Source organism: Hydra vulgaris, chromosome 08, assembly GCF_038396675.1.
Source record: "Hydra vulgaris chromosome 08, alternate assembly HydraT2T_AEP".
Classification (NCBI taxonomy): domain Eukaryota; kingdom Metazoa; phylum Cnidaria; class Hydrozoa; order Anthoathecata; family Hydridae; genus Hydra; species Hydra vulgaris.
This window is the reverse complement of record NC_088927.1, coordinates 63,188,711-63,201,350: the sequence shown is the minus strand read 5'-3', so window position 1 is coordinate 63,201,350 and position 12,640 is coordinate 63,188,711. Positions and strand designations below refer to the sequence as shown.

Genomic DNA, 12,640 nt, shown 5'->3' with positions numbered 1-12,640 from the left:
GACATAATTTTAGCAATCAGAAATTATCAAGAGAGGGGCAAATCTAGAATTGAAGTTTTATATCTTTCACTTAGATGAGACCAAATGTTTCGTGTTTTCAATCTTGTCAGTTTTTTTAAATACAATAGCATAAATACATACGATCCTGAATAAAACAATATACAAGTGAATTTTTTACATTTGCATATAACACTTGTTTATATATATTTATTACAAAAAATTAAGTATAGCAAAAAAGACTTTTAATTGCTAAAATAAAATTTAAACTTTTTTCTAGCTACAGTCTAGAAAAAAGGAGGAGCAGGACTGTCTCATTAAATTTTTTCTTTATTAAGTTTCAGATCATAACTTTTTTCAGACTTTCCTCAGCTTATTAGGACTAATTACATGAGCACATTAAAAACATAAGTATCTCAATCATGACACATGCAACAAATTTCTCATTGTTTTTTGATGTTTTTAGAAGTTTAAGCTTTTTTAAAAATCTTTTCGTTTGTTAAAGTATATAATATTGTTACATATGTTTGTATACATTATTTATAAAACTTCAAAAGTGCTTTATTTCGTATTTTAAAAAAATCAAGAAAGATTAAAATAAAAAAAGTGGTAGGACTTGTACCACAGCTTTGTTGTTCAGAAGCTCTGCGTGCTAACCACTTGGCCACACCGGCACACTGACTTAAGAAAATTTTAAACTATATAATAATTTTTTTTAACAGAAATAAATGCTATTGATCAAAATTAAGGTGAGAATGCCACAATGCAGTTTTTAAGTCAAAGTATAACTGTAAAACTTTATATAAGTTTTAACATTGCATAATTTGAAGTTTATGTAAGTTTATGTATCTGCATGCACTTTTATTCATGTTTTCTTTTAATAAAAAGTGCTCCCACTCTTTCTTGCTGCTTGCCAATGTCTGCCAAGGATTCTGTGTCAAACACGCATGAATGGGCACTAACACCATTAAGTTTGGAAATAATATATAGAGATATATTACTAATATATAATTTATATGTGATTTTTTACTAATATATAATTTATATGTGATTTTTATCTAATTTATTGCTCTGTTCTTTTAAGAATATTGAGCACTCTATTTTGTAGAATACATTTAAAATTATTAGTATAGATATACATATATATATATATATATATATATATATATATATATATATATATATATATATATATATATATATATATATATATATACATACATACAGGGTGCGGAAAAAGTTCCCGTACAAAAGTATAATTTAAAAAAAAATTTTGTATGGTGTTTTCTTTCAATATATTGTGTGTTTTTAGTATTCTTTTGTATTCCTTTGTGTTCTTTTGTTATTTTTTAGTATTATTTTGTTTTAAATTGAAGGCTAATTTGTTTCTTGTCATTTACAGAAACTTTTGCTGTTTTTGCTGTTTATATTTTTGTACAGGAACATTTTCCGCACCCTGTATATGTTTATATATGTAGATAGATAAATATATACATAGATACTCACATTAATGGTCATGTTTTTTAACTTTCTTTATTTTTATTTAGACTAAAGAGATACTTTTAACTGAGCCAATTAAAATATTTATATTGGCTGTTTTTGTTGCACTTGTTATCAAAAATGCTAATGAAGAAAATGAAAATGAGTTTGAAAGTAAAGGTATTTTTTTTAAAAAGTTTTAATACAATTTTAATTTGGTTTTCTTTGTCTAATCTCTATAAAACTATTCTATGTAATGTATTCCAAAACATTGAATATTAACTTTAAACAAAAAGGTAAAATGTTGGCTCTTGATGAAAATTGGCTTCACAAACCAAAAAAGGAAGCATCTATTTTTGATAGACCAGATATTGAAATAAATCCTCTTGATTCGTCAACATTAGCAAGTATGAGAGATTTAAGATTTAAAAAATTAAAAATGGTTGCTATAACACAAGAATTAGTTTTGTACACTTTTTATGCAATTTTGGTATTGTTGATTGGTTTTTCAACACGGGAAAATGTTGCTTTTTGGCAAACTCGCAATATTCAAAATCTTTTTAACCTTGTACTTAGAGGGGTTCCACGGCCGAAAGATTATGTTAACATTTACAACCAGGTTTATTTCATATTATACATTTTATTTTTTTTCATAGCATTTTTATTCTTGTTTTTGTGACATTTTTGAATTTTATTTAAATATTTTCCAATAAAAATTGTTATAATAATTATGGAGTGATGTATATTTTTGTTGACACACTGTAGTAAAAACCTTATACTAAAAACAAGTAATCACTAAGTTAACTTAAACCAGCATCATTATGACAATATTTTTTGAGCAAGCCAATCACATAGAAACCTGATTTCTTGTAATTTTGTTAGTTTGCTGATATATTAATGCATTACAATCCTTTATTAATGTCTATTTTTATCATAACTTATTGTTTTTAAATAGTAAGATTGAATAATCTAAAAAGTTAAAATAGTATTTAAAATTAAAATTGATTGAGTAATTAAAATTAAAATTGATTGAGTAATTAAAATTAAAATTGATTGAGTAATTAAAATTAAAATTGATTGAGTAATTAAGATTAAAATTGATTGAGTAATTAAAATTAAAATTGATTGAGTAATTAAGATTAAAATTGATTGAGTAATTAAGATTAAAATTGATTGAGTAATTAAAATTAAAATTGATTGAGTAATTAAAATTAAAATTGATTGAGTAATTAAAATTAAAATTGATTGAGTAATTAAAATTAAAATTGATTGAGTAATTAAAATTAAAATTGATTGAGTAATTAAAATTAAAATTGATTGAGTAATTAAGATTAAAATTGATTGAGTAATTAAGATTAAAATTGATTGAGTAATTAAAATTAAAATTGATTGAGTAATTAAAATTAAAATTCATTAAGTAATTAAAATTAAAATTGATTGAGTAATTAAAATTAAAATTGATTGAGTAATTAAGATTAAAATTGATTGAGTAATTAAGATTAAAATTGATTGAGTAATTAAAATTAAAATTGATTGAGTAATTAAAATTAAAATTGATTGAGTAATTAAAATTAAAATTGATTGAGTAATTAAGATTAAAATTGATTGAGTAATTAAAATTAAAATTGATTGAGTAATTAAAATTAAAATTGATTGAGTAATTAAAATTAAAATTGATTGAGTAATTAAGATTAAAATTGATTGAGTAATTAAAATTAAAATTGATTGAGTAATTAAAATTAAAATTGATTGAGTAATTAAAATTAAAATTGATTGAGTAATTAAGATTAAAATTGATTGAGTAATTAAAATTAAAATTGATTGAGTAATTAAAATTAAAATTGATTGAGTAATTAAAATTAAAATTCATTAAGTAATTAAAATTAAAATTGATTGAGTAATTAAAATTAAAATTGATTGAGTAATTAAAATTAAAATTCATTAAGTAATTAAAATTAAAATTGATTGAGTAATTAAAATTAAAATTGATTGAGTAATTAAAATTAAAATTGATTGAGTAATTAAGATTAAAATTGATTGAGTAATTAAGATTAAAATTGATTGAGTAATTAAAATTAAAATTGATTGAGTAATTAAAATTAAAATTGGTTGAGTAATTAAGATTAAAATTGATTGAGTAATTAAGATTAAAATTGATTGAGTAATTAAGATTAAAATTGATTGAGTAATTAAGATTAAAATTGATTGAGTAATTAAGATTAAAATTGATTGAGTAATTAAGATTAAAGAATTTAATACTTAGAATAGAATATTATGTAGTTAAGCAAATAAAGCAAATAAAATATAAAGATATTAACTTATATTTTTATTGAGCCTTAAAAGTTAAAAAATCCCATTTTTCTTACTTAAAATGTTTATTACAAAATCAAATAACACAAGTTTTTCTAAATGTTTAATACTTTTCGACAAACTTTTCCATCATTAATTTCATGGAAGTTAATAATGGAAAATAAATTATAAGCTTCATGGAAATATAAGATAAACTTCTTACAGTTGGTTTACAACTAGACAGTATCATTATCACTTATATCATCATTTTAACACACTGTGTTAGAAATAGTAATTAGTTTTTTGTACCTCTGTTTGGTGGGCAACGATTGATCTATATCTTTTTTATTTTCCTTTGTTCTCAGATCAACTATTTTTACTATCGGAGATGTTGACAAAAGGCCTCAAGTATAAATTGATCTTTTTAATTTTTTGATTTTGTATGATCATTTTAACATAATTATGGAAGAAGCCATCTGTTTTTTTAGTGTGCAGACCTTGTTCTAATGCCAATTGTATAAGACTTTTTACAGCAGTTGATTTCAAGCATTTGTCATTCTTCAGATATATGTTTATTTTTGATGATTAGGCTGAACAACAGAAATAAAAAAATTTTTATTTTTGCCTTGGTATTTATCTTTGTATGTAATAATCGATCTTAGTTGTTTTTACACATGCTAATTTTGAGTATGCTTTTTTAAAGTTAATTTATGAATTGTTAAACAAACATAAATGTGGTTACATCTACTGAAATCATTTATAACATATATATACAAATATATACATAGCTGTATGATAAACAGAGATTCGATTTGAAGTGTAATATCTGTAAGATATGTCTAAAGATTTTGTTAAACATGATCATGGTTTAAACTCCTTGTCTGTAGACTTCCATCTATGGTTATGGTTAACGATCAAGTGATTCATTTATAAATTTAACAGGATTAGCTGCAGTGAAGGACTCGTAAAGAAAAAGTTCCACGTCAAGACAAATGTGAATTTTTTTTATATCTTCTGTGAGAAAATGAGCTTAGGCTCATGTAATCAACAGCTGTGGAGCTCCACTCGTTGGTAGTTATACTAACACGATCTTCTTTTGTTGCCAAGAAACAAATTTTACTTGATAACTTCTTATAAATGTTAGAAATTTCAATTGTCAAGAAGTATTTTCTGTTTGGGATCGTATACCTTGGCTTCAAAACTGTAATCACCTTTTGAAACCAGGATTTTCTACTCTACTAACACGTTAGTTATCTGCTCATATCATTTCAGCAATAAGCCTTGTAATTTTTATTGCCTTCAGATCTGTAGATGTGAGAGGCCAGGTCTTTGTAAACATTTGGTATATTGTCGGTTGTTTTTAAGGAGGTGAAGATCTAGACTTTATTTTTACAGAACTAAATGTAGAAGTAGAGCTTCTAGTATTGATCTCCGCATCCTCAGACTTAGGCTTAAAGCTTGTGAATACGGATTTAAGTGTCGTAGATCAAGGTTCCCTTGGTATGGTCATAGGAGTTTCAAAATCATAGTTAAGACTGGATTTAGATGATTGTTCTCAATATTGATGTATGTGAGGGTAGCTCTACCGCAGAACAGATGGTTCTGCGGTAGAGCTACCCTCGCATACATCAATTCTGATTTTTGATATCAGATTTGAGAAAAAATTTTAAATACTTAAGCATGTTAGATGTTGTGTATGACTGAGAAATTCTGCCACCACCCCTGAATATAACTGTTTTGCAAAAGTTGCATATTACAGAGTTGGTTTCATTTAAATTAATTGCAAAGTCTTATACCTCGGCTTTTCGGCATGATTATGATACTATATATAACGGGTGATGCGGAAGTTATCGGACAAAATAAAAACGTCAATAACTTATTTATAAATAAAAAAACAAACTACTATGACATTTTTTTAAAATAAAGCATTTATCTTTTAATTAAAATATATTATTTTTTATATGAAAAAACACCACCATCTGCAATTGATCTCAATTTTGCTCTGACGCTTTTCATATGCGACTGTAAAAAGTTTAAATCAATTTCTTGTAGTTTTAGTTTAATGCGATCAATCAAAGCTTGCTCTGTTGAAGCTTGCCAATCTCCCTCGTAAACCTTCTGTGCCAAATGTCCCCAAAAATTTTCAATTGGTCGTGCTTGAGGCACATTTGGGGGATTGGATTCTTTATCAACATGATAGACATATTGGTCCATCCAATTTAGAGAATCTTTAGAATAATGAGAACTTGCTAAATCTGGCCAAAATAAATAGTTAAAGTCTCCATGATATTTGTGAATAAATGGAAAAAGTCGTTTTTCTAAACATTCATTAATATAGATTGATGAATTGATCGCTACAGCCTTGGAAGTGCGAAACAATGGCTCGGACATACCACAGTCAGATATGGCTATCCACATTATTTATTTTTTTGGAAATTTCTCTTTTCCTATAAAACGAACACTTTCTGGGCATGTCTTTTTTTTGTTTGTGTAGTATCCAGAATTTCCAGGCATGTTGTCCCCTGCAAAACAAAAGCATTTTTCGTCATCGATGACTCGAAGCGATTTTGTGTTATAGAGTTGGTTAACTAGTTTCCTGCTTCTTTTCTTTGCCTTTATTTATTGTTCTATAGTGTATTTTGTAGTCTTTTCACGTTTTCTATATTTAATATTCATTTTTTTTAACTGACGACCAATTGTCGATTGATTTACACCGAGTTTAATACCTATTTTTCTCTGACTGACCCCTTTTCGATTGTTGACAAGTCTCGTTAATTCGGCTTTCTTTTCTCTAGTCCAGGATGTCGGACGACCAGGGTGCTTTCTATCAGAAAACGATTGAACAGTTTCAAGTCGTTTTAGGTTATCATATATTGTACTTCGAGCAAATCCTTCCTTTTCAAAATGGTTTACAATTTTTTTTTTTTTATATTAGGTTTATTTACAAAAAACATTTTTAGTCGCTTTTGAAAAGATTCTCGTTCAGCTGCATTTAACCTCATTTTAAATAATTATGTTTCAAATAATAAAGTTTATATTTTATAGAACGTTTATGCCTACGCATAAAACCACAAAAACTAATTATTATGCTCAAATAATGAATTTAGGATTTGTCCGATAACTTCCGCATCACCCGCTTATAGCTTATTTCTTTTTTCCAAGGGTATTGATTATGGCTGACCCACCCATGCATCTTTTTCCGTAACACTTAGAATGTCTTGAAAATGTTCTTCACCCTTAATTTTTTATTTATTTCTGGACCTATAAACGCACTCAATTTTATCTTTGCAGAACTCTCTTGGGAACTTGTGCAGGTGTTGCAACAAATACATCAGTATTGTCTAATCTATTGACAAATTTCCTAAAGTCCCAACTTGAAATGAAGCATGGCATGAGAATCTTGTCACAATCAACCAAAGGTGGGTGAAGAAGGTTTTTAGTTTTTTAGTCTGAGTCATTGACAGAAAAGTTGTGAATGATGCAAAATAAATAGTGATTCAAAGAATACAAATTATTTTTTTCAAATCGAATCTCAATTTGAAGAGACATTTGGTTCGCGATTTGAATTGAATCGTTTCGCAGGCCCTAATATTTATGTTTACTGTTAGTAGCTTACAGTCTTATTTAAGCAAAAGAAAATCGTTTATTTAGCATTTTGATCAGAATTTTTTTTTGAAATTTGATTTGAAATCAGCATAAAATACTGCTTAAGAAATACTTAATGAAATTGAAAATATCCACCGCTTGTTTGCTAGTGTAATTTTATATTATATAGATATAAATATTATATAAGAATGCTTTTTCAAGCCAATGTTTGTTGTAAGATAATAAAGGACTTCTTTTAAAGTCTTATTTTTGCATTTTATACTTGAGAAATTGGCATCTTTTTTCTATATTATTCTAAAACTGACTTTTTTTTTTTTTGTTATTATTCAGGTTCTGGTGTTTTCATTTCTATCTATTGTCTTTGATACTTCATTAATGACTTTTTTTAACATTGTTCTAACAGCTTTTTATAAGTATACTTTTTTTATTTAAAATTATGCTCTAGGCTAAAGAATCCATTAAAAAGTACCATTAAGGAATTTTTTTTCATGCTTTCTATGAATCCAGTCATATGATAATTCTGCTGTTTGCAGAAACTGTATACTGTTTGTAGAATGCTTTCTTGACTTTTTGTTTTTTTGACTTTTTGATTTATAGATTAAATCATCAAAAGATTTTTGGCCATGGATGGAAGAATTTTTTATACCTCAAGTTTTTCCTGAAAAGTGGTATAACTTGAGTGATTTTTATGCAATTACAGAAAAGAAAGATTTTCCTGGAAAATTGTTTTTAAATGATCTTAATTCGAAGATTGTGAATGGAATTAGAATTAGACAAGTTCGTGTACAGTCAAGTAAGTTATTTATAATTTTAAAAAATTAATCAAAAGTACTACTTAATGCATTTTTTTTATTGTTGTTGATAAAATTGACACTTAGTGACCACTAATTAAGTTGTGAATTAATGGAACGCAAAAAAGAGAAATAACTTTAGCAATTAAAGCAGGTGTGATTTAGATGTCTAATAACTAGTCTGTTTATTTGAGATGGAAGAATGCGGCTATTAGATTCAAGAATTCGAGGAAAAGTTCTTTCAAATAATTTTGCTTTATCTTTGTGAGATAATAATAAAAAGACATTTCTTTTCCCCAGAGATAAAAAAAAATAAAGATATGGTTACAAATAAAAATAGCTGCACAAAAAAAAGCTGCACATTCTACACAATTGTGTAGAATTGGGCTTGACTTAACTGACAAGAAGAAATAAAAGCTTCTATTCCTGTCTGAATTTAGAAAATTGTAAAGGAAACACAATTTTCAGCAGGGAGACAAAAGACATCAGCTCAAGGACCATCACAAAGAAATTTGCAAAAAAAAAATTATAATCAGCCTTAAAGTAACAGTTGGAAGTACAATGATAGGGTGAATCTGATGCAGAAGAAGTACTGGATAAAAATTTTTATGATATCATAGCATGTTTGGAGCCACCTAAAGTAGAGCAAGTACAAATTGAGCACAAGCTAGGGTCAGGCAAAAGATACAAGTTAAGGTGTGAAGGTAAGTGGTTAAAGTTGTAGCTGGAAAATGTGTTACAAAGTTAGCTGAGTAAGAGATTAAAGGAGACAAAAAATTTGATCTTTAGATCCAGTAGAGCCAATGGTACTCGAGTCAGACCATTCAGTGTGAAGAGTATAAAATCATTAATAACAGATTGACTGAAGATTTATATGGAAAAAGTTTTAAAATGTTTTAAGGGATGTAAAGTTACTTCAAAGACCATGAATATTTGTAAAGGATTGACGTAACTTGGTATTAATGATGATTTTTTTGTAATAATATTTTTTGATGTTTTATTCATGTTTTCATGTTTTTAATTGTTAAAGAATCCTTATTAAAGATAATGTAAGACATCCTTAATAAGATTAGTGGTTTTTTATTTTTGCTAATCAACCCAAAGCTGTAGCAAATAAGTTTTTATGTGTCTTTGACATTGTGCAACAGAAGCATCAGCAAGGACACCATTTTTGTCCAACATAGCACTGTTAACACTATGATATTATACAGCTATTGATGGAATCAGCCTTTTTGAAAGCTACCACAAAATTCAGGAAACTTTACTTAACTATGCATTGTCAACAGTTATTCATTCTTTTTCTATGATTTTGTTTTTAAAAAATAATCAATCTTTGTTTTGATAAAGATATAATGCTTTTTTATTATTCTTCTTTTTTAGATTCATGTATGAAAGCTAACTTAGTTGCTAAGCTTATTAAAATAGACTGTTTGTCTTCATATAAAATATCTTTTGAAGAAACAAGAAGTTTTGATTTAAATTGGACAATTCCAAAGTTGTATAATTCTCCCAATAATCCAACAACAATGCCTTGGAATTATCAAACTTGGCAAGAACTTGATGGGTATCCATATGCAGCAGGTTTAGAAACTTATTATGGTGGAGGATATGTAGTAGAAATTTTCCCAAAATGGAAAAATCAGGCTATACTAAATCAAGTATAGCAATTCAGATGGATTGATAGACAAACACGAGCTGTAATAATTGAGTTTGCTTTGTTTAACCCTGCCACTAACTATTTTAGCATGGTTACAATGGCCTTGGAGTTCCCTGCTTCTGGCGGAGCTGTTCCTAATTTTTCTGTACTTACATTTAAGCTGTATGCATCCGTGACAGGATCAAAAATTATGTTGGGTTCCCATATTCTTTTTATCCTGATAACCATATTGTTTTCTTTCAGAGAATGTCGTTTTTTATATAGAACTGGTTGTAAATATTTTCTTGAGTTTTGGAACTTAGTGGAGGTTGCATTGATACTGTTATCACTTGTAGCAGTTGGGTTTTTCTTTTTTAAAGGTATTTTTCTTATTTTTTATTTTTTTTAAACAAAGCAGTTAATTAATTTTATTGAAATTTTTATTTTGCTCCATTGATTTAAAAAATATTAAAAATAAAAAATTATTCTTTAAGATCATCTGGCTAAGGTTTTGTTACAAAGGATACCGTATAAAAAACCACAGTCCTTTATTAATTTTCAATTTGCTTCATACTGGGATCTGACATATGTTTACATTGTATCACTCATTGTTTTTTTTGTAACTTTGAAGTTCATTAAACTCTTGCGGTTTAATCAACGTGTCTCAATGCTATCTTCAACTTTAAGAGTTGCATGGTATCCTTTATCGATGTTTGGGATAATCTTTGCTATTATTTTGTGTTCTGTTGTATTTACATCCAGCATTGTGTTTGGTAAAAATTTTATATATTTGTATATGTAATTTGTTTTGATTATTTAATAATAATAAATGTTAACTAATATTAATCTAAATGTTTTTTGTTAATTAAAATGTATAACATATCTATATATGTATGTGTATATATATATATATATATATATATATATATATATATATATATATATATATATATATATATATATGTGTGTGTGTGTGTGTGTGTGTATATGCATGCATATATTTATACATATATATATATATATATATATATATATATATATATATATATATACATATATTTATATTTATATATAATATATGTATATAAATATATGCAACTAGGAATGATAAGGAGTTATCTAAGAAAGTATGGCAATAAAAAGAAAAAAACTTAACACCTTTTATTAAATGAAAAACTGTTAAACAATGGAAACCATGAAACCCCCAGCATCAAGAGTTTGCAGTCTCTGTTTAACATTAACATTTTGATTTCTAAATAAAAACACTATAGTATTCGTGGTGTTGTAAGTGACTGGTTTTGATCTTATCTTAGAGATTGGAAACAATTTCTAAGTATTAATAGTTATAATTCTACTAATAAATCTGTTGTGTGCAGTGTTCCTCAAGGTCTGTTCTTGGTCCTCTTTTGTTCTTAATTTATGTTAATGACATAAACAACTCTATTTGCTTCTCGTCAATTCATCTTTTTGCTGGTGATACAAACCTATTGCATATCAACAAATCAAATAATTCTCTATGTAAAAACAAAAATTCAAATCAAAATTAGTAATAAACAGTTATATCCTACAAAATTTATTAAATATTTTGATGTTTTGATTGACTCCTATCTTTTGTGGAATTTTCATATTGATGAGCTATGCAAGAAACTAACTTGAGCTAACGACGCACTTTCAATAATTCGTCATTATGTCGATAAATTCATACTAAAGAATATTTACTGTGCATTATTTTATCACATCTTAGTTACTATTGTCAAATTTGGGGTCAAAATGGCAGCTAACACATAAAAAAATTGATGTCCTCTCAACGTCAATCCATAAGAATCATAAACTTGCAACCTTTTAAGTCAGAAACATCGAAATCTTTCAAAAAACTGAAAACTCCAACCTTTCCAGTGCTTGTAAAATTTGCTAATCATAAAAACATGAAAATGTTTTCTTTGTTTTTGTTTTTGACTCTCTTAATAAAAATTTACTCTCTTCTATAACAGACTTTTTTTATAGAAAGTAAAATAATACATACATACTCTACTAGAAACATATAATGGAAAACTTAGTATACCATTTTTTAAAACTCAGAAGTATGGTAAACATTCTGTTGTCTATCAGTGCATTTATGAATGGAACAAGAGTCTTGTATGCATAGTGAATGAGTTCAAAAAAGCTACAACTTCAAACACCTTTATGTCTTTTATTAGTCTTAAACAAAATCAATTTAAAAAAATTCTGAGAAAAATTTTGTTCTAACTTATTGACATGGTTTTACTTAATATTTAAAATATACTCTTATTTTTTTAATTATGATTACTACAACTATTACCATTAACTTCTTGTTTTTGTTTTTTTTATTACTATTATCAAAATATGATTTTTAAATGTTTACTTAGTTTATGTATGTTCTATGTGTGTATGCTTATCATTAATTATATTATATTCAAAAACTGTTGTCACTCCTTTGATCAGAATTTATTTCTTTAAATCCTTATCAATCATTTAGTTATTATTATTAAATACTCATAATTAATTTACTCATTATTATATTATTTTATATTATTATTATATATTATTTTATTATATATTATTTATTATATATTATATATTATTTTTATATTATTGTTATATCTATTTTTTCTATTAATCAATTATTTTTACTTGCTAAAATCAATAAAATTATGATTTTTTTTTTTTTTTGTTATCATTATTATTATTATTATTATTATTATATTTATTATTATTATAATATTATTGTATGATTTAAAAAGGAAAATAAATATCTTCTTGTTGGTGTTTTTTTTGTTGTTGTTGTTTGAATTAGAAAAATCATATATATATATATATATAT

The 12,640-nt window shown here is 25.9% G+C and overlaps 1 protein-coding gene across 1 annotated transcript in view; it reads left to right on the top strand.

Moving 5' to 3' along the window:
• Positions 1–9,976, top strand: part of LOC100207051 (location of vulva defective 1) — a 95,410-nt gene extending 85,434 nt beyond the window's left edge. Inside the window, exons 23-26 of the mRNA XM_065804143.1 lie at positions 1,545–1,656; positions 1,773–2,095; positions 7,969–8,164; positions 9,543–9,976. Coding sequence (XP_065660215.1) covers positions 1,545–1,656; positions 1,773–2,095; positions 7,969–8,164; positions 9,543–9,826 — 915 coding nt within the window. The 3' untranslated portion in view covers positions 9,827–9,976. The remainder of the gene's footprint in view (positions 1–1,544; positions 1,657–1,772; positions 2,096–7,968; positions 8,165–9,542) is intronic.
• Positions 9,977–12,640: the final 2,664 nt, after the last annotated feature.